At 52.0% G+C, this 22,213-nt stretch overlaps 1 protein-coding gene across 4 annotated transcripts in view; it reads left to right on the top strand.

Annotated features, from left to right (window-relative positions):
- LRRK1 (leucine rich repeat kinase 1) overlaps positions 1-22,213 on the top strand; it is a 122,397-nt gene that overhangs the window by 63,804 nt on the left and 36,380 nt on the right. For 3 of the 4 annotated variants that reach the window (XM_082736664.1, XM_082736666.1, XM_082736665.1), the window contains 9 exons: positions 8,221-8,447; positions 9,466-9,593; positions 9,683-9,846; positions 10,717-10,854; positions 12,800-12,912; positions 14,185-14,261; positions 19,218-19,347; positions 19,923-20,035; positions 20,455-20,669. In XM_082736664.1, coding sequence (XP_082592790.1) covers positions 8,221-8,447; positions 9,466-9,593; positions 9,683-9,846; positions 10,717-10,854; positions 12,800-12,912; positions 14,185-14,261; positions 19,218-19,347; positions 19,923-20,035; positions 20,455-20,669 — 1,305 coding nt within the window. Of the gene's footprint in view, positions 1-8,220; positions 8,448-9,465; positions 9,594-9,682; positions 9,847-10,716; positions 10,855-12,799; positions 12,913-14,184; positions 14,262-19,217; positions 19,348-19,922; positions 20,036-20,454; positions 20,838-22,213 lie in introns of all 4 variants that reach the window. The other variant, XM_082736663.1, reaches the window with a different exon arrangement.

The raw sequence follows: 22,213 nt of genomic DNA, 5'->3' as shown, positions 1-22,213 counted from the left end.
TGTTGATGGTTTAAAATGCCGTCCTAGCTTTGCTTCTAAGTTATTTTTGTGCTTCTATTTCCCATTGATCTGGTTTCTATGGTAATATTTCCTTTTGTTTGTTCACCTTAAATCAGAGTGGCAGCTAACCGCTACTAATTCTGATATTTACAGTATTTTGAGCAGACATGCTTTTTCAGCGCTGATTACCCCTTTTTTTCTCATTTCATCATTCATTAACTAAATCATTGAATTCATCTTCTTCCTGAATCTGGGAGGAAGGCTGACCTCCCCCGTTCTCTTCTCTCTCCCTTCCTTTACTACCTGTAATCATTCTCGGGTCATTTTCGAAACTCTCCTTTACTCTATGGAGGCTTCACAGGCTTTCTGGCCTGTTTAATAACCAATCTTACTGTTCTTTTCCTTACCTGTTCACTATATTTCTAAACTACTTGTCTCAACAGGCATCCTTTTGGCCTTTAAGAATCTGTTTCTTTCGTTTCCTTTCTTTAATGCGTGGGCCTCTGTCCATGGAATGTTCTGGGTTCTCAGGTCTTGACTTCTCCCATCTTTATTTGACTTGTTACCATCTGTATCAGTGCTCTAGTAACAAAGTAAAAATCGGTTGGCTTAAAATAACAGAGATTTACTGTTTCAAGTTTTAGAGGCGAGAGGTCTGGCATCAAAGTGGCAGTAGCAGCAAGCTTCTCTTCCCTCTGAGCTCCAGGGAAGGGTCCTTCCTTGTCTCTCCCTAGCTTCCGGTGGTGGCTGGCTGTCCTTGGCATTCTTGGGTCGTAGACCCATGACTCCAGCCACATGCTGTCTTGTCATTGCACATCTTCACATCATCCTGTCTCTGCACTTACCTGCCTTTGTGACCAAACTTCCCCTCTTCATAAGGACACCAGTCATATGACTTGGGGACCTATCTTCATGACCTCATTTTAACTTTATGTCTCCAAAGACCCTCTGTCCAATGAGGGCCACATTCAGAGGTACTGGGGGTTAGGGCTTCAACATATCTTTTATGGGAAACACATTTCAGCGCACAACACCATCCTTGTGGCCACCGCTCCATTGCCCATGGCCTGGGTCCCCCGGTCACAGTCACCTCCGAAGCACGAGTAGATGTCCGATCTCCTGCTTGTCCTTACATGCTGAATGTCCCATCTCTTCTTGAGAGCCTTTCCCTGCCTGAGCGCAAGGACTTGAGCAGCAGGGTGTTTGGAAGTGTCACACCAAGGGATTCCCCCCAGGGGGCAAGGAGGTGGACACAGCAGCAGGCGCCATGGGTCGGGTCTTGTCCATTGTAGCCCTGACCTGCACAAGGAGGCTGGGACAGAGCACTGTCTCCAATGTGCTGATCCTTTGTCTAGCCAAATCCCTGTCCTCTCTGGCCACCTCGGACAGTCGGGGTTCCCAGAGAACATTGGCAGACGTCTTCATTTGCAGGGTTTCTTTTGACTTGTTCTTCAAGCTCTTTGCCAAGTTCGTTCTGTTTCAATTAGATCTGTGGGTTCTGCCATGTCTCCAGCCGTTTGGGCGCTCTGACTGCTGCTTCCCACGTCAGAAGGTGGCCTCTTGGTTCTCTGGCTGGCCCAATGAGGAGAAGGCATCCTCTGCCATCATCCCAGGAATTTTTGTTTAACCACCAAAAGGAAGGCTTGGGTTTTATGTTGCCAAGGATTCACAAATACATTTTATTTATTTATTTATTTTAAGATTTTATTTATTTACTTGACAGAGATTACAAGTAGGCAGAGAGGCAGGCAGAGAGAGAGAGGAGGAGGAAGCAGGCTCCCTGCTGAGCAGAGAGCCTGATGTGGGGCTCGATCCCAGGACTCTGGGATCATGACCTGAGTCAAAGGCAGAGGCTTTAACCCACTGAGCCACCCAGGCGCCCCTTTTCTTTTAGAAGATTCTATCTCCCCCTTCCTCTTTGAACATGTGTGTCTTGATGGAATGGACTGATTCTGTAAGCTGCCTCTTTGTGTCATGCCCTGGAGCTTGAGTTGGTCCCCTCAAGGGATTTACAGCCTCAAGGAGGGAAGGTTCTTACAGAGTTAGCCATAGTCCAAGGTCAAACACAGACCAACTGATAGGAACCATGAATTGGCAACACAGAGAGAAGACTGAGTTCCGCTCTGCGGGCTCTTTAGAGACGGGGAGGAGGTGAAACTGACTCTCCACTCTGGTGAGGCTATTCCCCACCTAACCAGTGGCAGAGGCACACAGCCCCCTACCAATCCTCAACTGTCAAGGTCAAAATCCAGGCTGAAAGCATCGTAGACCCTAGCCCTTCGCTTCCCAATCATCTTTCTTTGACCAATGAGGGTTGCACTGATGTAAGTGCAAACATAAGTGGTACGATTGTGGCGTACTGACTCCTCCACTGTGGTGGTTGAGGTCCGGTGGCTTCAAGAAAGTTTGTGTAAAGTCCAGTAATTGCCGTCCCCTCCCCCACCGGATTGCCGCCCCCATTGCAGGACGAGGAGGTCTTTGGTACACAGAAGCACCCCAAGCATCACTCTGCTGAGCCATGCCCTTCCATACATCTAGGCCTTCCCTGATTCGGTCCTAATCGTTACCTCGGCCTCGGGAAGCATGTGTCTAGGTCAGCCCCTGTGCCTCCTGGAAGAACAGTACTTCCTTCTCTGTTGCCTGACATTCAGAGGGCTCGTGCTTGAGGACAAACATGAGTGTGTTTCCGTCTGTTTGCTCCAGAGTGGGGGTGGGGGGTGATTTGGCCATAGCACTGATGAATGGGGGCCGGGAGGAGGGGGTCCTCCACACCAGCTGTCTTTGATTTTGCAATTCGGCGTGCATGGCTTTCATTATGCAAGCGCTGGCTTCTCTCTCTCTCTCTCTCTCTCTCTCTCAGAAACTTGTTTATTGTGATCCTTCCCCGGGCTAAACACAAATAAGTAACAAGGGCTTCGTGGCTCACCCTGCTTGGTTTCCACGTCAAGTGTCCTGTCATTTGCTGAGCGGTGTGCCTCTTAACTTCCCTTCTGCTGCTTTGTAAACACTCAGACACCCTGTCATGTTTGGGCCCCAACAGGAAAATCACTTTTGTCAATGAAAATTTTCAAACCAACCCAAGATGAGGTAGAAATCTCACACACATTTTTTTTCAACCGCCAAGCACAGAGATCCTTTCCCAAGAATGTCCAGACTCCAAGTGTATTGTTCTGTGTTCAGACTTCTGCTTTTGACTCCTTCTTCTGGGGCGTAAGTTTAACAGATTTCCACCCTGCAGAAATTCTGGTTGGGGGGGTGAGTAAGACCTAGAAAGAACTCTCAATTTTAGGAAATGGCGGCATCTGCTTCCTCCACTTCCCCGTGTCTGGCGAATTCGGCGGCGCACCCAGCCACTCTCTTCTTCTCGATGATTATTTTCTGCTAGAACAGTGCCCTCCAAATGAAGCAAGATGGCATTGCCATGACACAGACCCTCGTGGGAGACGAGGAGGCAGTCCGGGCACCCAAGCTTGCAGGATTGGCAGGATTTAGACAGGAGGCAGAAGGGCTGTGAATTCCAGGGGAGACACCCCAGAGCAGGGTCCAGAGCCACTGCGGGGACAGACCTGGGTGTGAAAGCAGAGACCAGCAGGCCTGCAGAAGCTCGGACCCTCGAGAGACCTCATGACACCCCCCTTCAAAATGAGGCTGGTTTTCAGGAATAGCTCTCTTAGCTCCAGGCCTACCAGCCTTGTGCTTCCCACAGTGTCCAAGCATTGCCAAACCACACACATTCCCAGGGGGAGGGTCGGCAGCTCCCCAGCCAGCCCCCCGCCCCCCCCCGGCAGATGGGCCAGTCAGTTACTGACGGTGACGCCACACTCCCTGGGTCCCCACAGCCTACCTGAGAATCTCAGCGTCAGGTCCGCATTCTGAGCCCCGTGGTTCGTTTATGAACAGGCAGTTTTTGGGTTTCATTGACATTTTCTCCTTGGCCTTGACTCCTCTGCTCTTGGGAGCACACCCATCCCCCAGTCGCTTCTACCTACAATGAATTAACTCCGTAAGCCCTCTGCCAGCGGGGACGCAGAGGACAAGCAGAGGGCAGGGAGGAGACAGTGAGGCAGACAGCTGGAAAGTGGCTGGGGAGACTGGCGGTGTGGGTGCTCCCCAGGGAAGGAGTTCGGGGGCCCTGCTGCAGGCAGACTAGGTGGGGGAGGGGGGAAGGGCTGAAGGGTGATGACATTTTCGGGCGATCGATTGGGTTGGAGGTGTGAATGGACGGATCTAGGTTCTCAGTGGTTGGATTCTGGGCCAGTGCACAAGCATTTATTTAGTGTCTGCAGCACGCGGGGCACAGTGCTGACCACCTGAGACTGTCAGTCAAGGCTCTGTGCAGCAGGTGCCCACGGGCTGGGCTCTGGACTGCCTGCTGGGGCACAGGGGATGAGCCCCAGGTCTGAGTTAGCGTGGAGCAAAATCAGCAAGTGGGCTCCTATAAGGGGAGATGAGCCAGATAGAGCCCGAGAAGGTGTCCACGTCTGCTACAACTTGCCCGAGGACCCACGCAGAACTAGACAGGCAGACTCCAGGCTTGGGGCTCCTGAGGTCGAGTGCCTGCTCTTGATGGGATTATAGGCTGCAGCTCCAGACTCCCAGAACATGACAGAAATGCAAGAGGGAGACTGCAATCCGGCTCATTTCCAGTTTGTTAGGATTTTTTGATGGTCCTGTCATTTGATTTATAAGACTTTCCGTAGACATCTAAGATGTGTCTTAAAAATCAAAATCAAAACCAGCCTCCTTTTCAGCTTCCTTTTGGCTGCTGGGTCAGTCCAAGACAGATCCCCTTAGTGCTGAATGATCAGAAATGGCCACACAGGGTGAGTGGAGAGTCAGACTGTGATCTGCTCTCTGGTCCTGGGCCCGGGACCAGTGTGTGTCTCCAAGAACCCAGGAAGAGGAGACCACCAAGCCCTTGGAGGACCTTCCTTGACTGGGCATTGCAGAGCCTGGAACCTTCCTCTCAGCCCGCCCCTGGGTTGGCCGTCATGCTGATCCCAAGGCTCCCTCAGGAGCACACTGTCCTCCTCAGCACACAAGCCAGGGAGAATCCTGGGTCCTGACCTGAAGTGACCTAAACATCATCTGGCCCCAACCACTTCTTTAACAAATGAAAACCAACAATAACCAGACCAAGGATGATGCAATTACGAATTATAGAAAGATTAGGAAGAAGCCCATGTGGCTGGATTTGAACTGCAGGCGTCAGGATTCACTCCTGTGGAATGCAGAGCTGTGTCGGATCCATGGGCTGAGAAGCAGCGACACCCCAGCAGCAGTGGGCACACCTAGCACCCAGATTCTAGTTTCTAAATACCATTTTCTGCTCAAGGGAATCAGGGCAGATTCTGGGGCTGGGGCTTGGAAAGAAACGGGGGTGTCAGATTTTTCTAGGAAGTAAGTAAATATCCCAAACAGGTAGGAATATGTCAAAGAAGCCCCCTTGATGGGACTCCCACTGGCCAAACTGGGGGTGACCAGAGCGACAAAAGACATAATGATAAGAATAATAATTGTAACACTTAGAATAAAGAAAGAATCCATGACTCCAAAGCGATACTTAAAAGGAGCAGGGAGACCCCATTGTGTACAGAAGAATGCCAGGTAACAAATGCAGAAGGAATGGTAGTTTTAGGAAAATCACTGCTTTGTAACCATCAGCGTACTGACTGAGCCAGGCTAGGCTCAACAATGGCCACTGAAACCACTGGGTGAAATAATGTAGGAACGCAAGACAGAATATCACTCAGAATATCACTCTACCTGTCCTTACAAATCACAGAGTAAAATATACCTTTACAAAGGCGGGGGGGGGGGTGTCTGACGGACACTACCTTTAGCAAGGGAACGGACTTGGCATCATCAGTAGCAGAAGAAGCTGACAGCAGGTGACCTATGGTGATGTTCTGTTGAGAGGACTCAGTGTTGTCTGAGATGCTTGCCAAAAATGCTTCCCTTGAATCTGAACAAGAGGGGAAACAACTAAGTAAATTCAGATTCTGGGATAGTCTACGAGACTGCTGGAATGACTTGAAAAACTGCATTGCCAGTGTTGAAAAAAGACATAAGAAGCCACAAGGACTCAGGGTGCCTGGGTGGCTCAGTGGGTTAATCCTCTGCCTTTGGCTCAGGTCATGATCTCAGGGTCCTGAGATGGAGCCCCACATCGGGCTCTCTGCTCAGTGAGGAGCCTGCTTCCTCCTCTCTCTCTGCCTGCCTCTCTGTCTACTTGTGATCTCTCTCCCTGTCAAATAAATAAATAAAATCTTTAAGAAGCCATGAGGACTCTTCTAGGTTAAAGTAGAGGGACATGCAATGTGTGCTTCTGGATGGGATCCTGAATCAGGACACAAAATAGTCATAGAAGACCCTTTGGGATAACCGGGACTATGTGGACATGGACGGTGGATTTGATAATATTGTATTGATTTCGTTTCTTGAAAATGATCAGTATAGGGCGGTCAAGTAGGAAAATATTTTTGTTCTGTAGAGACACGTGCTGAAGTATTCAGGGGTGAAGTGCCACAATAGCTATGATTTACTTGGAAACGCAGCAAAAAAGGAAGAGTAGGGGACCCACCAGGGGGTACAGCTAGTTAAGCATCTGAGCCTTGGTTTCGGCTCAGGTCATGATTTCATAGGTCACGGGATCGAGCCCCGTGTGGGCTCCGTGCTCAGCGTGGACTCTGCTTGGGACTCTCTCCCTCTGCCCCTTCCCCTCTCCAAAATAAATCTTTAAAAAAAACAAAAAGTAAAGTGTGTGTGGAGGGAAAAGAGAGAAAGCAAATGTGGTGTCAGGTTAACAGTGGAATCTAAATGAAGGGCATTTCATGTGTATTCACAAAGTTCAGCTCTTCCACGGTTCTGAAATTTTTCAAAATAAAAAAGTGTGGGGAAAGCCGTAATGACAAGGGAAGCAGCAGTAGAGTGACCTTGTCTTTTTTTAAAAAAAATCAGCTGAGGCTAAAACGTCATTTTCTTGACCCCAAATCCAACAGAGCCTCACCTGTCCGTGTCCATCCAGGTGAATGGAGAGACAAGACAGAGTCCTTCACCTCCTGGGTCCAAGACCTGAGTTTGGAGAGGGTGTCCCAGACCCCCAGACCCACGCATTCCAATCCTGGCTGCGTTGCTAAAGAGATAAAGACCAGGCACACATCGCCATCTAGTGGCCACATAAGGAAGCGTGTCTGCTGCTGCCTATTCTGAACCCAAACTTAATCCACGTTACTGCTCCCCGCCTCCCCGCCTCCCCGCCCCACGCAGGCCCCTGGCTTGGTTGTTACATTTTCCCGTTGGCCAAGCACTGATTTTTTTGTTTCATATGGACTTACAGTTGCTTTGGAGAAACAAGCCAAAAAGCTGATTTCCTGCCCCCCAGAAACCGAATTGAGACCAATCGTTTGAGAATCCAGAAAAAAAGAGAAAAACCCTGCTCATGTGTATTTAACCACCACACCCCAGCAAACCACTGGCCTTTCTGACTCCCTCTTGTGGAAATAAACGAAGGCCAACCAAATGAGAAAAGCAAAGGCAATTTATTCCAAGTTTGCCTTAGCAAGGGCGTCAGCTACCCTCTCCTGCAGTTTTGGTAGAGCCATGGGGACGCCCTCTGGTGGGAGAAAAGGGAAGCCTCTGGTGTGCCCCCCCCACCCTGGGGGGCCGTTGATGGGGAAGCTGGAGACAGCTCACGAGAAGAGAGGTTGTCCTGTGTGATTGGTTCTTCTCAGTCTGGAAGCAGCCCATCTACAAGCTCCCAGTTTGGGGTCCGCCATATTGCAGGTGGCATCCCCTCTCAGAGGGGTCGGGAGACCCAGGTTGGGTCTTCTGTCTTCTTCTCCAGTCTGGGGGAGACCCCCTCCAAGCATGGGTGGCTCTGTACAAAACAGGTGTCATTCCCGCGGATTCCGGCCCTGGAAGAGGGAACATTCATGGACCTTCCCCCGAAATGGGTTCCCCCTAGAGGTTGGAGAGTTGGGGAGCAAAGTTTTGCAGAGGTCACTTGTGAGATGCAGATGCAGATGGAAATAGGTACCACCCCACCCCACCCCCCAGTGCCAGCCACAAGGTGGCCAAGGTCCTGACACCCTGGGACTCCAGCTGAGATGAACAGAAACAGACAAACTCACAATTGAATAAATCATTGCTCTATTCTAAGGCGACACTGGCCCCTGGGCTTCCTGCCCGAGGGGGCTTTTCCCCTTTCTCCAAACCCAGGCTCTCTGTGTGAAGTGGGCCCACCTCAAGCTGCCCTGGGTAGATCTCGACTGGCTCATAGACATCTCCTGCCAGATCACGGAGCTGGACCTTTCTGCCAACTGCCTGGCTTCCCTCCCCTCCATCATCCCCTGGGGACTCATCAACCTCCGGAAGCTGAACCTCTCCAAGAACCACCTGGGGGAGCTGCCTGCCGTGCAGTCATCAGATGAAATCATCTGCTCCAGGTGGGCACCCGCCCCCTCGCAGGTCCCTCGGGGTGCACACGGGGACCTCGGAACCCAGCACGATCCCCCAGTCCTCCTGCTATGTACTCCTGGATCAGAGTTTGTGGTTGGAAATCCGGTTCTCTGTAAAAGGAGGGGAATTCTGCTGCCCTTACACAGTTCCGAGGAATACGGCCCCCCCTCCTTTCAAGGGGAATGCAGAGACGTCTGGGGGGGAGTGGTTTGTCTCAGCCCAACCTTATACTGTGCATGGTGGCCGTGCCCGCTGCTCACCCGAGATGTCCCCTCTTGGTCCTGCAGACGGAAATCCAAGGAGGCTGGACGTTGCCTGCCTGGGGGACACAGTGAGGCCCACGGGAGCCCGTTTTTATTTGACCTCCCAGGGACAGTGGGAAGGGCCTCCCAGAAAGAGTTTCCCCAAAAGCACTCTGGCAGTGGGTGGATGGCATGGGCAGCTCCTAGTTTCCTTTCTCAGGAGGCCTTGGGAGGAAGCCTGAGCGTGGCCCTTAGAGCTCCATGAGAAGGGGAAGGGCCTTCCCTTCACTCTGTAAGGCTTTGAGCCAAGTTCAAAAGCTAAGGCTTCACTTAGAGTGAGCTAAGAGAGAATGCTGCACAGGGCACAGGGTCAGGAAGCAAGCCACAGGGAAGCCACACAAACATTTCAAGAACGAGGGCCTTCTGAGTGGGGGTCCTCAGCCAGGGCAAGCCGGGGGGCGGGGGGTCCAGGTGGCTTGAAACACAGACCTGTGGCCTTCCAGCAGCTTCGAGGGCACCAGCTGACTTTGCTCTCCTCTCCTGAGAAAGATTCGTATCCCTCCTGGTCAGTGAGACCAGGGCCCACCAAAGACACGTGTGATTTTCTTCGTCTCTGCGGGACGTGGTAACAGTTAGTAGGATGAAAAGACATTTTCAGTGCACGCTCTTCAGCACTGCACGAGGGGAAATACAGAGAAACATGTCGCAGGGTTGCCTTTCCTCTTTCTTCTGATGCCCTGACTGCCTCCCTCCCCAACCACAGGCTCCTCGAGATAGACATTTCCAGCAACAAATTGCCGCACCTCCCGCCGGGATTCCTGCACCTCTCCAAACTCCAAAAACTGACAGCTTCCAAAAACTACTTAGAGAAACTGTTTGAAGAAGAAGGTGGTACGTTGTCTCATCGGCGCCCTGACCTCAGTCGTCGTTGAGTTCTTGACCGCGTCTTCTTACCACGTCATTATTTTCTTTTTCCCCAGCCACTAACTGGATCGGTTTGCGGAAGCTGCAGGAACTCGATATTTCTGACAATAAGTTGACAGAACTCCCTGCACTTTTCCTCCACTGCTTCAAGTCCCTCAGTTTTCTCAACGTCTCCAGAAATAACCTGAAGGTGTTCCCAGACGCCTGGGCCTGCCCTTTGGTGAGTATTGTACCAGAAATCAGGAAAGGCCAGTCAAGCCAGCATCTCATGTGCACCGGAGCTCTGGTCAGGGCTCTGTCTCACTTCCTCCTCTTGGTGACCAGGTTGGGTAGCAGCACTGCTGTTCCCTTGTTGCCACTCAGAGGTGTCACTGGGCATCGAGCCCCTGAGTGTCTTAGGCGACTCACCTGTAAGCCAGCCCTGCCTCCTCTACTCCCCCCACCCCAGGCCCAGCTCCCGGCTCGAGATTCCTGCCATAACCCCCCATAGAACTTTCCACCGTTACAGCCTGCCCATCTGACATAGAGGAGTTCTGCCCCAAAGCGGGGTGGGGGTGTGGTTCCTTTCCACGAGCTGTGAAATAAAAACAAAGAAGAGAAGAAGAAATAATTCGCCTCTACCTCCCTGCCAATTAAATGGTGTTTTTGTTTCTGGGGAAGTTTGCTTGTTAAAACAGATGAGCCGGCCTAAAGAATATTTATGTGTTATTGCTGTTGGTTTCAAACCAAGAAACTCTCCATCGCTCGCATGCGCTTTCTGGCTTCCACAGATGTGTGCGGGAAACCCGCTCGTCCCTAGATCTTGATCCTGAATGATGCCGTTATTTCCAAGGACAATGGGCCAGATGTTCTGGAATGAAGGGAGAGGGCAGGAGCCACCTTGGTCTCCCTCAGGAAACCGTTCCCGCCCCTTCCTTGGAGCAAGGACAGGAACACGGGACATGACAGTTTGTAGCCTCGTAACTGTGTTGTATTTATAACAGAGCCTTAGCTGTCGAGTTCTGATTTTTCACATCAGTTTTGGAAAAGGTCTTTCACTGCACTTCAAAAGCAAATTAATATCTCCTTCTGTTTCTCGTCAAACTCCTAGAAATGTTGTAAAGCATCCAGAAACGCCCTGGAATCTCTACCGGACAAGATGGCTGTCTTCTGGAAAAACCACCTGCGCGATGTGGATTTCTCAGAAAATGCTCTCAAGGAAGTTCCCCTGGGGCTTTTCCAGCTTGACGTAAGTAAGCCTCATGGCCCTCTCTTTCTCATGGTTGGCTTTTGTGAGGAAATCAGTCCACGTCGCTGTACAATCTGTTGGCTTCTCCTGAGCTTCTGAAAAAAAAAAGAAAAAGAAAGAAAGAAAGAAAGAAAGAAAGAAAGAAAGAAAGAAAGAAAGAAAAAGGGTTCAACTCTCAAAATTGTGCATGTTTATGAGCACAGATTGGGAAGAAGTGAGCAGCATGAAAACAGCTCTGTGAGGGGAAGGGAGAGCACAGGTTTTCATTCTCCAGGACTCTTCAATGTTGAAAAGCGTGAGCATAGCCCCACAGCCCTGTCTGGCCTTCTCTGGCCTCTTTGGGGACCCCCGGGTGCCCACCCCTCCCCCACTCCCCCAAGGCCTACCTGTGTGCAAAGCTGAGGGAGCACCGTGGGGCAGGGTCTTCTGGCCCACCTCCCTCCCCAGAGGTGGCAGAACTGGAATTCCTGGGGCTCAGAACCTTCCTTGGCTGAGAACCCAAGAAAGTGCCTTTTTCCAGACCCCCATGTCTTCCCGACCCAACCACCCGGGGCTGCTTTCCTGTCTTAGGTGCTTTGCTGATCCGTCTCTGTTTTCCCCACTTGGACAGGAGCCCCAGAAGGCGAGCGTAGCTCGTGTTCATCTCTTGGCACCGAGGGCTGCCCCGCCTCAGGGCCTGACCAGTGTGGGCTGAAGGCACCCGGGCAACCCGGGGCAGAGCACACCTCGGCCCCCCTGTCCTGCCACGCTGACCTCATGGGCCCCCACAGATTCTCGTGCCAGGAGAAGCACAGCTTCCCCTCGTGTTCAGGGACCCCTAAAGGGCCAGGAAGGTACCTTTCATCTGTGTGTTCTCAGGGAGCAGGGCCATCAAGTCTCAGGCCCCGAGGCGTGCACACATCAAGCGGGACCCTGGTAGGTGAGGGCGTAGGTCACTGCTACCCTCAGAGGCCCCCCTGGTCATGAGTTGAGTCCCCTGCTGTGGGTCGGTTTCCTCATTTCACTCCAGCCATGTGCTCACTGGGTTTTCTGGTTTCCACTGAGGCCAGAAGCAGGAGATCCTGAGGGAAAGAATGTTGCCCAGGATCTTACCACTTGGCCCTGTGGGACCTTGTGTTTGTTCACGGGTCTCCCCCTCCAGATGGGGGTCGTGGGAGGCCCTGCATGACCCCAGGGTTCTGGGGCTTGGCGCGTGCACGGCCCTATGAGACATTCCGTGACAAACCGGTTGTGACGTTGGGGAAGTCCTGGGTCCTCCCTTGACATGGGAGAGGCGATGGCACGGGGAAAGGAGTACAAAGTGGTGGGGGAGCCCATTTGCACTCCTGAGCCACGGACACTGAGGGCAGGAGAGTCCGTGTCCCTGGGAAAGGTGTTGAGAAAGGTTGCAGGGTGCCCCCTGTGCGCCCACTAAGGTAAAATATGTGACAAGTCCAAGGACGGAGCTTGTTCCCTGCAGTTCCTGGTGGGCGGACAGAGGACCCGTGGCCAGGGAGTCAGCAGGGGGCACCAGGTGTCCCTGCCACCCTCCCCTGCCCAGGGCATCACCTGAGGAGGTTACAGGAGGCAGGGGCGCCCCACAGTGTGCTACAGTCCCTCCCCCGTCGGATGCCTCGGCCCCCAGGACCCTTAGCGTTGGCCGCTGCTCCCTGGACGGGCCCATGCGTAATTGTCACTCTTCAGAGGGCCCAACACTGAGACGTACTTGTCCTCCTTTCGTTCTGGAATAACTGCCTCCCATTGATCAGGAGGGACGGACCATGTACAGACGTCCCGTTTGCTGCGTTAGGTATAATCTTGCGAGTAAGAGCCTTTCTTTAGCCCGACACTATTAGAATCTTCGCGAAGGCGAATCGGTTGTCATCATTTTGCTGCATTGTCTCAGGGAGCTGACCCTTCTCCCTGTGGTGTTTGATGGTGTCTCTGCATCTCTCTCTCTCTCCAGGCCCTCATGTTCCTGAGGTTACAGGGAAACCAGCTCGTGGCACTGCCGCCTCAAGAGAAGTGGACCTGCAGGCAACTCAAAACCCTGGATCTTTCCAGAAACCAATTTGGCAAGTAAGCATGGAGGCTCTGGCAAGTTCCAGAATGCATGTGTGACCTCAGTCCGGCAGCCCCGTGGGCCGGTGTCTCTGTCGGTTTGTCAGGGCGGCTGTTACAGAGCGCCGCAGGCCTGGGAGGGGAAGGGGGGACTTAAAGAGGAGACGTTTATTCCCCCCACATGCCCGGAGGCGGGAAATCCAAGGTTAAGGTGGCAACATGGCTGGTTTCCCCTGAGGCCTCTCCCCTGGGCTTACATAGAACCGGCTTTTCCCCGTGTCTCCTGTGGTCTTCCCGTTGTGCATGCCTGTGTCCAAATCTCATCTTAGAAGGACACCAGTCAGACTGGTTTAGAGCCCACTCACATGGCCTCATTTTAACTTGTTTACTTCTTTAAAGACCTGCCTCCAATTACAGTCACATTCGGAGGTCCTGGGGGTCAGGACTTCAAAACATAGGGGCACCTGGGTGGCTCAGTCGGTTAAGTGTCCGCCTTGGGCTCAGGTCACGATCCTAGGATCTTGGGATGGAGCCCCACATCTGGCTCCTTGCTCAGCGGGGACTCTGCTTCTCCCTCTCCTGCCCCTCCGCTTGTGTGCTCTCTCTCTCTGTGACAAGTAAATAAATAAAATCTTAAAAAAAAAAAAAAAAGACTTCAAAACATAAATTGGAAGGGGAGTCACAATTCACCTGTGACAGCATCCTTCCATTTCTAATTTTTAAGGGCTCCTGGAAGATCTTCTCACATCAGCCTAATCTGTCATTCTGTTCTAAAGTTTTAGCCAAAAAATGCACCTCCATTGAATAAAAGTCAGTCCCAGAGCCTTCTAATAAAAGATGAAAATCTGGGGATGAGCACAGCTTGCCTTTGGGGTCCTGGAGACCAGCCTCCCGATTTCACTTGCTGAAGCCCACTTCTTAGCAGGACTTGACCCCCAAAAGGGAACCCCCACCCCCACCCCCACCCCCAGGTGATAGCGACTGGAATGGGCCTTCTTGGCAGGCACAGAAATGCTCCCACCTGCCTGTAATGGAAAACTCAAGAATGGAAATCACCATTGGCCATGCCAGCATTAGATCACCTCCTCTGGACATTTTTTTCCCCAAAGACTTCAGAGCATAATCAGTGCGATTAGTAGGCAAGGTCTGTGCTTACGTAGTAGCTGCAGGGACCCAGACACCTTCCTGATGGAATGTTCTCCCTTATATCCGCATGGCTCGGCATTATATAGTTACAGCAAAAATTGTCACGGTCTCCTCAAAATCTGATTTTTTTTTTTGCCCCTGCAGAAATGAAGACGGACTGAAAACAAAGCGTATTTCCTTTTTTACCACCAGAGGGCGCCAGCGTTCTGGGACCGAGACAGGTGTGTGTCCATAGGGGCAGAGGAGACAGCCGGGCGGGCAGTTCCCTGCTCCACCACCGGGGGTCGCCCTTGCACGGGGTTTTCCCGGGAAAACCTGGGCGGGCCCTGGGCCTCATCAGACCCGTTTGGCCTGCATGTACCCTGAAACCTTTCCTGCTTGCAGTCCGATGAGACTGGTCGCTATATGTGTGGATAGCTCTGTTGTGAGTGAGCACCGCCGAGAGATGGTACACCTGTTAGTGCCCTTCTGTAAGGCTCATGGCATGGGGTGTGGCTTGGGGTTCCCCCATTTGCAGATGAAGAAGTGGAGGCCATGGGGTTGCAGCCAGTTCAGGCTCCCGTAACAGAGAAGCACAGACTGGGTGGCTGAGATGCTGAAAATGTATGCTCTCACAGTTCTGGAGGCTGGAAGTCTGCGATCAGGCTCCTCGTGAGGGTCTTCTTGCTTTGTTCTCAGAGGGAGACAGACAGACAGAGCAAGCTCTCTGGTATCTCTTCTAAAGGCACTAGTGCCCTCATGGGGACCCTCCCTTCATGACCTCATCTAAACCTAATTACCCCCCAAAGGCTCCAACTCCAATCATCATCACGTTGGGTAGACTAGGTCTTTGGCGGGGAGGCACAGTCCAGTCTGCAGCACAGGGGCTGACTCACTTGCCCAGGTCATGTGGCTGCTCAGTGACAGAACCAGGTGTCATCCCAGCACTGTGGGACCCCAGCACTGTGTGACTCCAGGCCCACGGTTAGGGAGAGCAGTACCATGAAGTCCTCGCGGCCACACTATAGCAGCTGATGAAGGCCTCGTGGGAACACAGCCCCACAGTCCTGGCCAGCCTGAGTGTCTGAAGGGACTTGGCCTCGTCCCCCAAACTCATCAGAAACAGGACTGTTGCTAGAGTATTCTGATTGGTCTCACAACCAGGCCAGATCAGCCAACAGTATTCCAGGAAAGCTACTTATTCTTGTTCATTGTCTTCTGGGAGGTATGTGGGAAGGTGTGGACCTGTCCCTCGAGCTCCTCAGCCAGCCCTCTTTTTTAACCCAAAAGCGAAGACTTGTAAAGCCAGTTATGCTCACAGAAATATCCCTCAAGACGCTGTCCCGAAGAACAGGAACCAATATTTAGGTCATCCTCAATGTAACATAACTTTCTTCTTTGGCTCCATGTCTGTTGGCAAAGCGCTCTTTTAGTACAGGTGGTGTAAGACGGGGATGAGAAATGCCAGAGGCCAGGACACATTTGCAGGAGGTGGACCTAAATAGTCTGTCCACCTGTTACACTTCTTAATGACCTGATATGTGTGTTTATACATACGGTATCCATACGCATCATTCATGAATGAGTGTGTACGGTTTTTCACGTGTGATTTAAAAATAACAGGGAACAGACCTAAGTAAATAATAGGAATTTAGTATATGACAAAGAGGGCATATCAGTTTAGTGGGGAGGAAACACACTTAATTGTTTTAATAAATACTGTGGTGTACTTGCCTGTCCAGTGGGAAGGGGAAAGTGACCACGCTGGATTCCCTACTTTACCTCTACTGCAAAAATGTGCATTTCAAAAAGGTAGATTTCAGATTTAAACAAAGAAGAAAAAGAAAACTATAAAACTATAAACATTTAAGATAATATAGGTAAAATTTGTGGATGGAGAAGTCCTTTAAAACCTAGGTGGGGAATCCAGAAGTCACTAGAAAAAGACCAAAACCTTGGGCTTTGTAAAAATTGAAAAGTCTTGTTCAGTAAAAGGCATCAGAAACCGAGGCATGATGCAGACAGACTGAGAAGGAATATTTTCAATGCAAATCGTTGCGACACAAATTGGCTTAAGTCCCTGATACACAAAGACTGCTTACAAATTAATTTTTTTAAAAGGACAACACAATTGGAAAAAAAAAAAAAATAGGGGAGGGCAATGGGTATAAACAGTTTGCAGGAAAGGAAATCCAGATGGCCCAGAAACGGATGAGAAGGCCCCAAACCACACTCATGGGGACATAGCATGAGGAATTTCATAACTCATTCTTTTTTTTTTTTTTTAAGATTATTTATTTATTTATTTGACAGATATCACAAATAGGCAGAGGCAGGCAGAGAGAGAGAGATAGGGAAGCAGGCTCCCTGCTGAGCAGAGAGCCCGATGTGGGGTCCGATCCCAGGACCCTGAGATCATGACCTGAGCCAAAGGCAGAGGCTTTAACCCACTGAGCCACCCAGGCGCCCCCATAACTCATCCTTTTTAAAATGCGGGGCCTTAGGACTTTGGAAACTGAGTCCAAACATAGGGATTTGACTGGAAGGAAGGATACACACTTTCTTCTCATTGACGCCGAAAGGGTATATTGCCCGTGGAAAGTGTAGCTGGGGAATGGATCTCGGTCAGGCTTCTGTTACTGTCTGTTGAGCCTCGTGAACTCGAGTGGGTCAGAGAGGTGTCTCCAGGATGGAAATGTAGAAGGGCAAGAGGAGGTAGCGCCCAGCACTCAGTGGGACCAGACGCTTCCTTGCGAAGCCGCCAGAGTGCAAGGCCAAAGGCAGACCACGAAGAAACATGACAGGAGCGTGTACTAATGTTCTGGAAAACGGCTTTGCCCCTGGCCAGCTGGAGCCCGTCTGGGAAGCCAGGTGAGGAGGCCGCACCCCGTGGAAGTCTCCCTGGCAGAGGTAGGTGTTGGCTTTGGCCCTTGACAAAGGCCTCTTGAGTTTGTCCATTTCGTCTCAAAAGTAGAGGCCTACCCCAGCATGAAAAGAAGGGGACCCATTGCAAATTCTTCCCCCGGGGGGCTTGTCCTCCAGGGGGGCCGCTGATCCTCGGGAAAGGAATGACCTGTAAAAGCTAACTTGTCTGCCGATGAATAGTAAAAATTCCAAGGAGATTTGTGTACAATGAAGTAGCCCTACTTGCGCGGTGGCCTCGTCCAAAAATAATTTGGACAGCCGTTTTTACGGTAAAACTCAGACCAGCAGAGTCATAAATAACTTAGGAACGATTACAGTTCATAAATACTTCGAGCTGTGCTCTCCCAGGCCCGTCGCCGCTCGGGGCCAGCGGCTCTGTGACAGGTGCTGCCCCTGCAGTAGTAATTCCTTATTCCATCCGCCCGCTACTTACGGAGGCTTCGTAAACACCGAGGGACGACCTGAAAATCAGAAAACACAGAGGCCAGGTGTTCTGAGTGTGTTCTCGGGGAAGAAAGTGAGCCTTTCTTCCTTCCTGTGCACGTATGTTCCTTTGGTGTGCGTCGGGGCAGGCTAAAGTGAATTGTTCTTTATCATTGGGGAGAAAGCAGTCCTTTTGAACATTTTTCTTACGTTCAAAGCCATCTTTAAAAGTCTGTGGCACCTTCGTTACACTCCAGGAGGCACTGCTCTGACCGCCCCCACTTCCCACGGGGGCCCGCTGGGCTGGTTTTCCGGGCGCCGATTTCGGGATTCTGTTATCGCCTCTTCTGGAACATTCTCAGATGCCAAGTTACCCCATTAGCATTGATACCGCGGGTGACACGTGTGGAGAATTGCCAGAGCGAAGGGAGGAAGTTGTGATCAAGGGCAGGAAAAGTGGCTCCAGCCCAACAAAAGAATCCTGGCTTCTCTATCTTGCTGGGCTGGCAGAGGGCCGCGGGAGAGGGCTTTGGGGCCGTCTTTTATCTTGAGTTCTGGGAGCTGGAGCTGAAAGGCACCCTTGCGGGCATGGAGTCCTGCCCCTCCTTACCAGGGAGGATAAGAGATTTGGAGATTTTGCTGAAACCTAAGCCTCTGATCCCCCAGTGTGTGAGTCCAAGCTCCCGGCCCCAGTCACTCTCGGCTCCCACGCTCTGTTGCCCGAGGAAGGAACACCTATATGACACCATCTCAATGGGAATCCCATAACTAACCCCATTCAAGAAGTCACTTAAACACTAGAGAGTTGGCTGGCTTTTCAGAGAGTGGCATCTTAGGAAGCATAAAAACCAAGCCCAGGGGCGCCTGGGTGGCTCAGTGGGTTAAGCCGCTGCCTTCGGCTCAGGTCATGATCTCAGGGTCCTGGGATCGAGTCCCGCATCGGGCTCTCTGCTCGGCAGGGAGCCTGCTTCCCTCTCTCTCTCTCTCTCTCTGCCTGCCTCTCCATCTACTTGTGATTTCTCTCTGTCAAATAAATAAATAAAATCTTTAAAAAAAAAAAAAACCAAGCCCACTGTTTTATTTGTGCTTAGGGAGCATAAAAACCAAGCCCATTTGCTAATGGATTGGCTTTTTTTAAATTGAAGATGTGTCCGCCGTAAAAAGAATTTTTGAATGGTGTCAAATGGTGTGGCAAGAATATCCAGTCTCCTAGTCACTCCCCTCCCCAGAGACAGTGGTGGGGTGTGTTACCGTTATGTTTGTGTCTAACATCCGTGTACACGCATGTATGCCTGCGTGTGCTCACATGCCTGTAGTGGCGTATAACATGCACACACGTGTGGTGCGTGTGCACACACCTGTGGCCCACATCGCGTAATATCTTTATGCGTATAAAATATATATGTGAAATGTACATAGGGCACGGGCTGTGCGTTTGCTCCCACGCCTGCACACACCCGTTTTCAGCTCACCAGTAGCTGTCGAGTGTTGCCTCGCCCCCACACGTAGACCTGCCCCGTGCTTTGCAATAATTATATATTATCCCTGTCGCTCATCAGCTGCCTCCCTGGGGGTGGGGAGGGCTGTCTTCTGTCTTTGCTGTTACAAACAGTGTGCCCGGGAGTGTCCTGCCCTTACAACCTGGCCACACACATGCAGAGATGTCTGCAGGACCAGCCCCTGGAATTAGAACCCCTCAGTCAGGAAGATGAGCACCTTACTCAGGTCAACTTGCCAAAATGCCCCCCAGAGGCTGCTGCCAGCTAGCACACCCGGGTACCTTCCATGCCATGCCAGGATGGTCCAAAATCCTCTGCCAACAGCCCCTCTGCTTTGGCATCTCTTTGCAGCGGGGGTGCTGGAATTTCCGGCCTTCCTAAGTGAGTCTTTGGAAGTCCTTTGTCTGAACGACAATCACCTGGATGCCATCCCTCCCTCGGTTTGCCTCCTGAAGAGTTTATCAGAGCTCTACCTGGGAAAGTGAGTACCCGGCCGGCAGGGGGAGGCTGAAGTGTGCTTCGGTCTCCCGTCTGAGGACGCAGACCCTGGGGGCGGGGAGGAGGGGGAAGGAAGCCATCTATGTACGGGGAGGCAGCAGGGGGACTTTGAGAACCAGACTTCGTCAAAGAGGTGGGAGAGGGAAAGGCAGGGGCCGTGATGCCTGATGCCTTCTGTCCTAATGAGAACTGCTCAGTCCTTCATCCTTCCATCCGACGATTCCCCCTACCGCCGGGCACCGCTGGGGGTGCAACGTGAGAAACAATGAAAATATCAATTCTGTTACGTTGCCTTTCTGAGAGGAGACACTGATAATCTTTATGGCGTCATAATCGATAGAAGAGAGAGGATGTTGGGGGAGGAAATCTGGTTCTAAGCCACGGGGCTCTGCAGAAGGCAGAGCTGGCTTTCCAGCGAGAAAGGCTTCGGAGTTCACTGTCTCGACGGATCGCTCGAGATGTTGGGCTTGGGGTGCAGGGCCCAGAGGCTGACAGCCTGCCGCGTGCACGCCTGCATGTAGTTCTTTGTGTCCTCCTGCGGTGTGTGTGTCCCCTCAGCAATCCTGGCCTCCGCGAGCTCCCGGCGGAGCTGGGGCAGCTGAGCAACCTCTGGCAGTTGGACATCGAAGACCTGAACATCACCAACGTGCCCGCGGAGATCAAAAAAGAAGGTAGGCTTTCCGAGGCAGCACCCCTCCCCACCCCAGCTGCCCCAGGAAGAGAGGACTCGAGTCCAGTCATTAAGGACCTGGGCCAGAAGCAGCTTCAGCTCCCGTGGTTGGGCAGGTGCAGAGAGATGACCCAGAAAGTGATGGCGTCATTGTGCTGCAATTAACCACGTGATGAAACTATGATTCTGTGGGCGGGAATGATACCCTCTTTAGGTCCTTGACTTTTGGACTCCACTTTTGGGGTAATTATGACCGCAGCTTCGCTGCATCGTCCAACCCAATCGCCCTCTCCACATCCCCCATTAGAATATGTGGAAAGCGTTCCTTCAAGACAGGATTTTGTTTCCCAAGAGCTGCGAGCATGTTCTCGTCCATACGTCAGCGGCGTCTACCTTCCCTGCTCTGTGATTTTTTCCCAGGCCCCAAAGCAATGCTGTCTTACCTGCGCGCTCAGCTGCGGAAAGCAGAGAAGTGCAAGCTGATGAAAATGATCATCGTGGGTCCTCCGCGCCAGGGCAAGTCCACCCTCCTGGAGATCTTACAGACGGGGAGGGCCCCCCAGGTGGTGCACAGCGAGGCCACCATCAGGACCACCAAGTGGGAGCTCCAGAGGCCAGCTGGCTCGAGAGCCAAGGTCAAGGATGGTCGGCGTGCTGAGTCCCCATGGGCGGGAGGGAGATTCCCGGGGCCCCTTGGTCTCCCCTCTCCAGAGAGCCTGGGATTTTCACAGCCTCGAGCCTCGGGCCCCGGATATTTACAAGGGCCGCTGTCTGCCGTCTCAGACCAGCTCCTGCCAAGGCTGGTGAATAATTTCTTAATAATTTCTTCACATGATCTCGTGGTGGTTCTGTTATAGTTAAATGGAGGCTTCGGGCCAGTGGTTCTTATTCTTGGCTGTCCATTAGGTTTCTCTGATGGGCATCTAAAGATAGCAGTGACCCGGCCTTGCCCCTCCTGGCCCTAAGGATGGCATTTCAAAGCGTCCAGAGTAGCTGTCCCCGAAAGCAGAGAGCAAACTGCTATCATAGGCAGCAAGACACAGCTCACCTGCCCCTGATGGGGAGGCTGAGGGCGCCCTGGGATGAATGTCCATCCCCGTGGACACCGACTCCCACCCCAGGTTCTGAAAAGTCCAGTTCTTAAGCCCTATTTAAAACGAATCCTCTGGCAACCCCATTAATCATCTTGTTTTCTGTTCGGTATGAGCCAAAGGAAAAGGAACATGGGCTCGCCCTGGAATCGGGGGAAAGAGCCTGCGGAAGAGCTGGGGGAGGGGGTGGATAGAGCACAGCAGGAGTGCTTAGCTCTTTTTCCCAGCTCCGGGAAGGAAGGCACCCCCATCACGCCTCCCTTAGCTGCCGCTGTATTTGTGGTCACGCGGAACCACACCAGGACCCGGGTGCGAGGAGGCTGTTTAGGGCAAAACCAACGGGCCTTGGGGCCAGAGGCTGCACGATGGCCCCCCAAGGCCCCCAGCACAGGGCCGACTAGAAACAGCTTCCCTTGCAGAGTCTTCTGCACAAGATCGCTTGCCAAGTCAGGCTTTCTAAGCTCGGGTCATTAAGCATTTAAGCTATATATTTTAGCAGACTCAGACACCGGTTCTCTAGAGAGCAGAGTGCCGCCTGGTAGTACCGGAACCACCACCCCTCCCCCCGCAGAGCTCCCCAGGAGCGAATCTCACTAACTCATGCCGGGAGGCTCTTAAAAGCCACCCAGGATCTCTGGATTCTCTCCTGCTTCGTTTTGTTGGGATTTGTTTGTTTGTTTGTTTGTTTCGTTTTGTTTTTGTTTTTTGAGCAATAACTCAGTATCACTTTCTTCCAGCCGGTCTTCAGCAAATGATTGTCTGAGGTCCTAGGGGTGAATGGCCGTTTCCATCTTTCCTGTCCCTCGGCCCCCACTTCCTTTCAGCCGGCGCTATAATTTCCCCTCCTTTGTCAAGGGACCACCAGCCCCTGATCTCTCGAATGTGGAGGCCCGTCCCTGCCCGTGTGTCTGGGCCCTCAGCCAGTTGAGAACAGCTGTGTTTTCACTCCTTTGCAAAAGCAGGTCAGCACGCCTTGTCTCTCGGTGGCCAGCGTGCTACGTCGTGGAAACGACCCTTTGCTGCAGAAAGTTGCCGTCTTTTTGCTCGGCCAGACTCTGAGCTCACAGGATGATAGAGAAACCACCGTT

The sequence above is a fragment of the Mustela nivalis genome (assembly GCF_964662115.1).
Source record: "Mustela nivalis genome assembly, chromosome: 6".
Classification (NCBI taxonomy): Eukaryota; Metazoa; Chordata; class Mammalia; order Carnivora; family Mustelidae; genus Mustela; species Mustela nivalis.
Note: the sequence above shows the minus strand (reverse complement) of the source record. Positions and strands in the feature narration are given on the sequence as shown.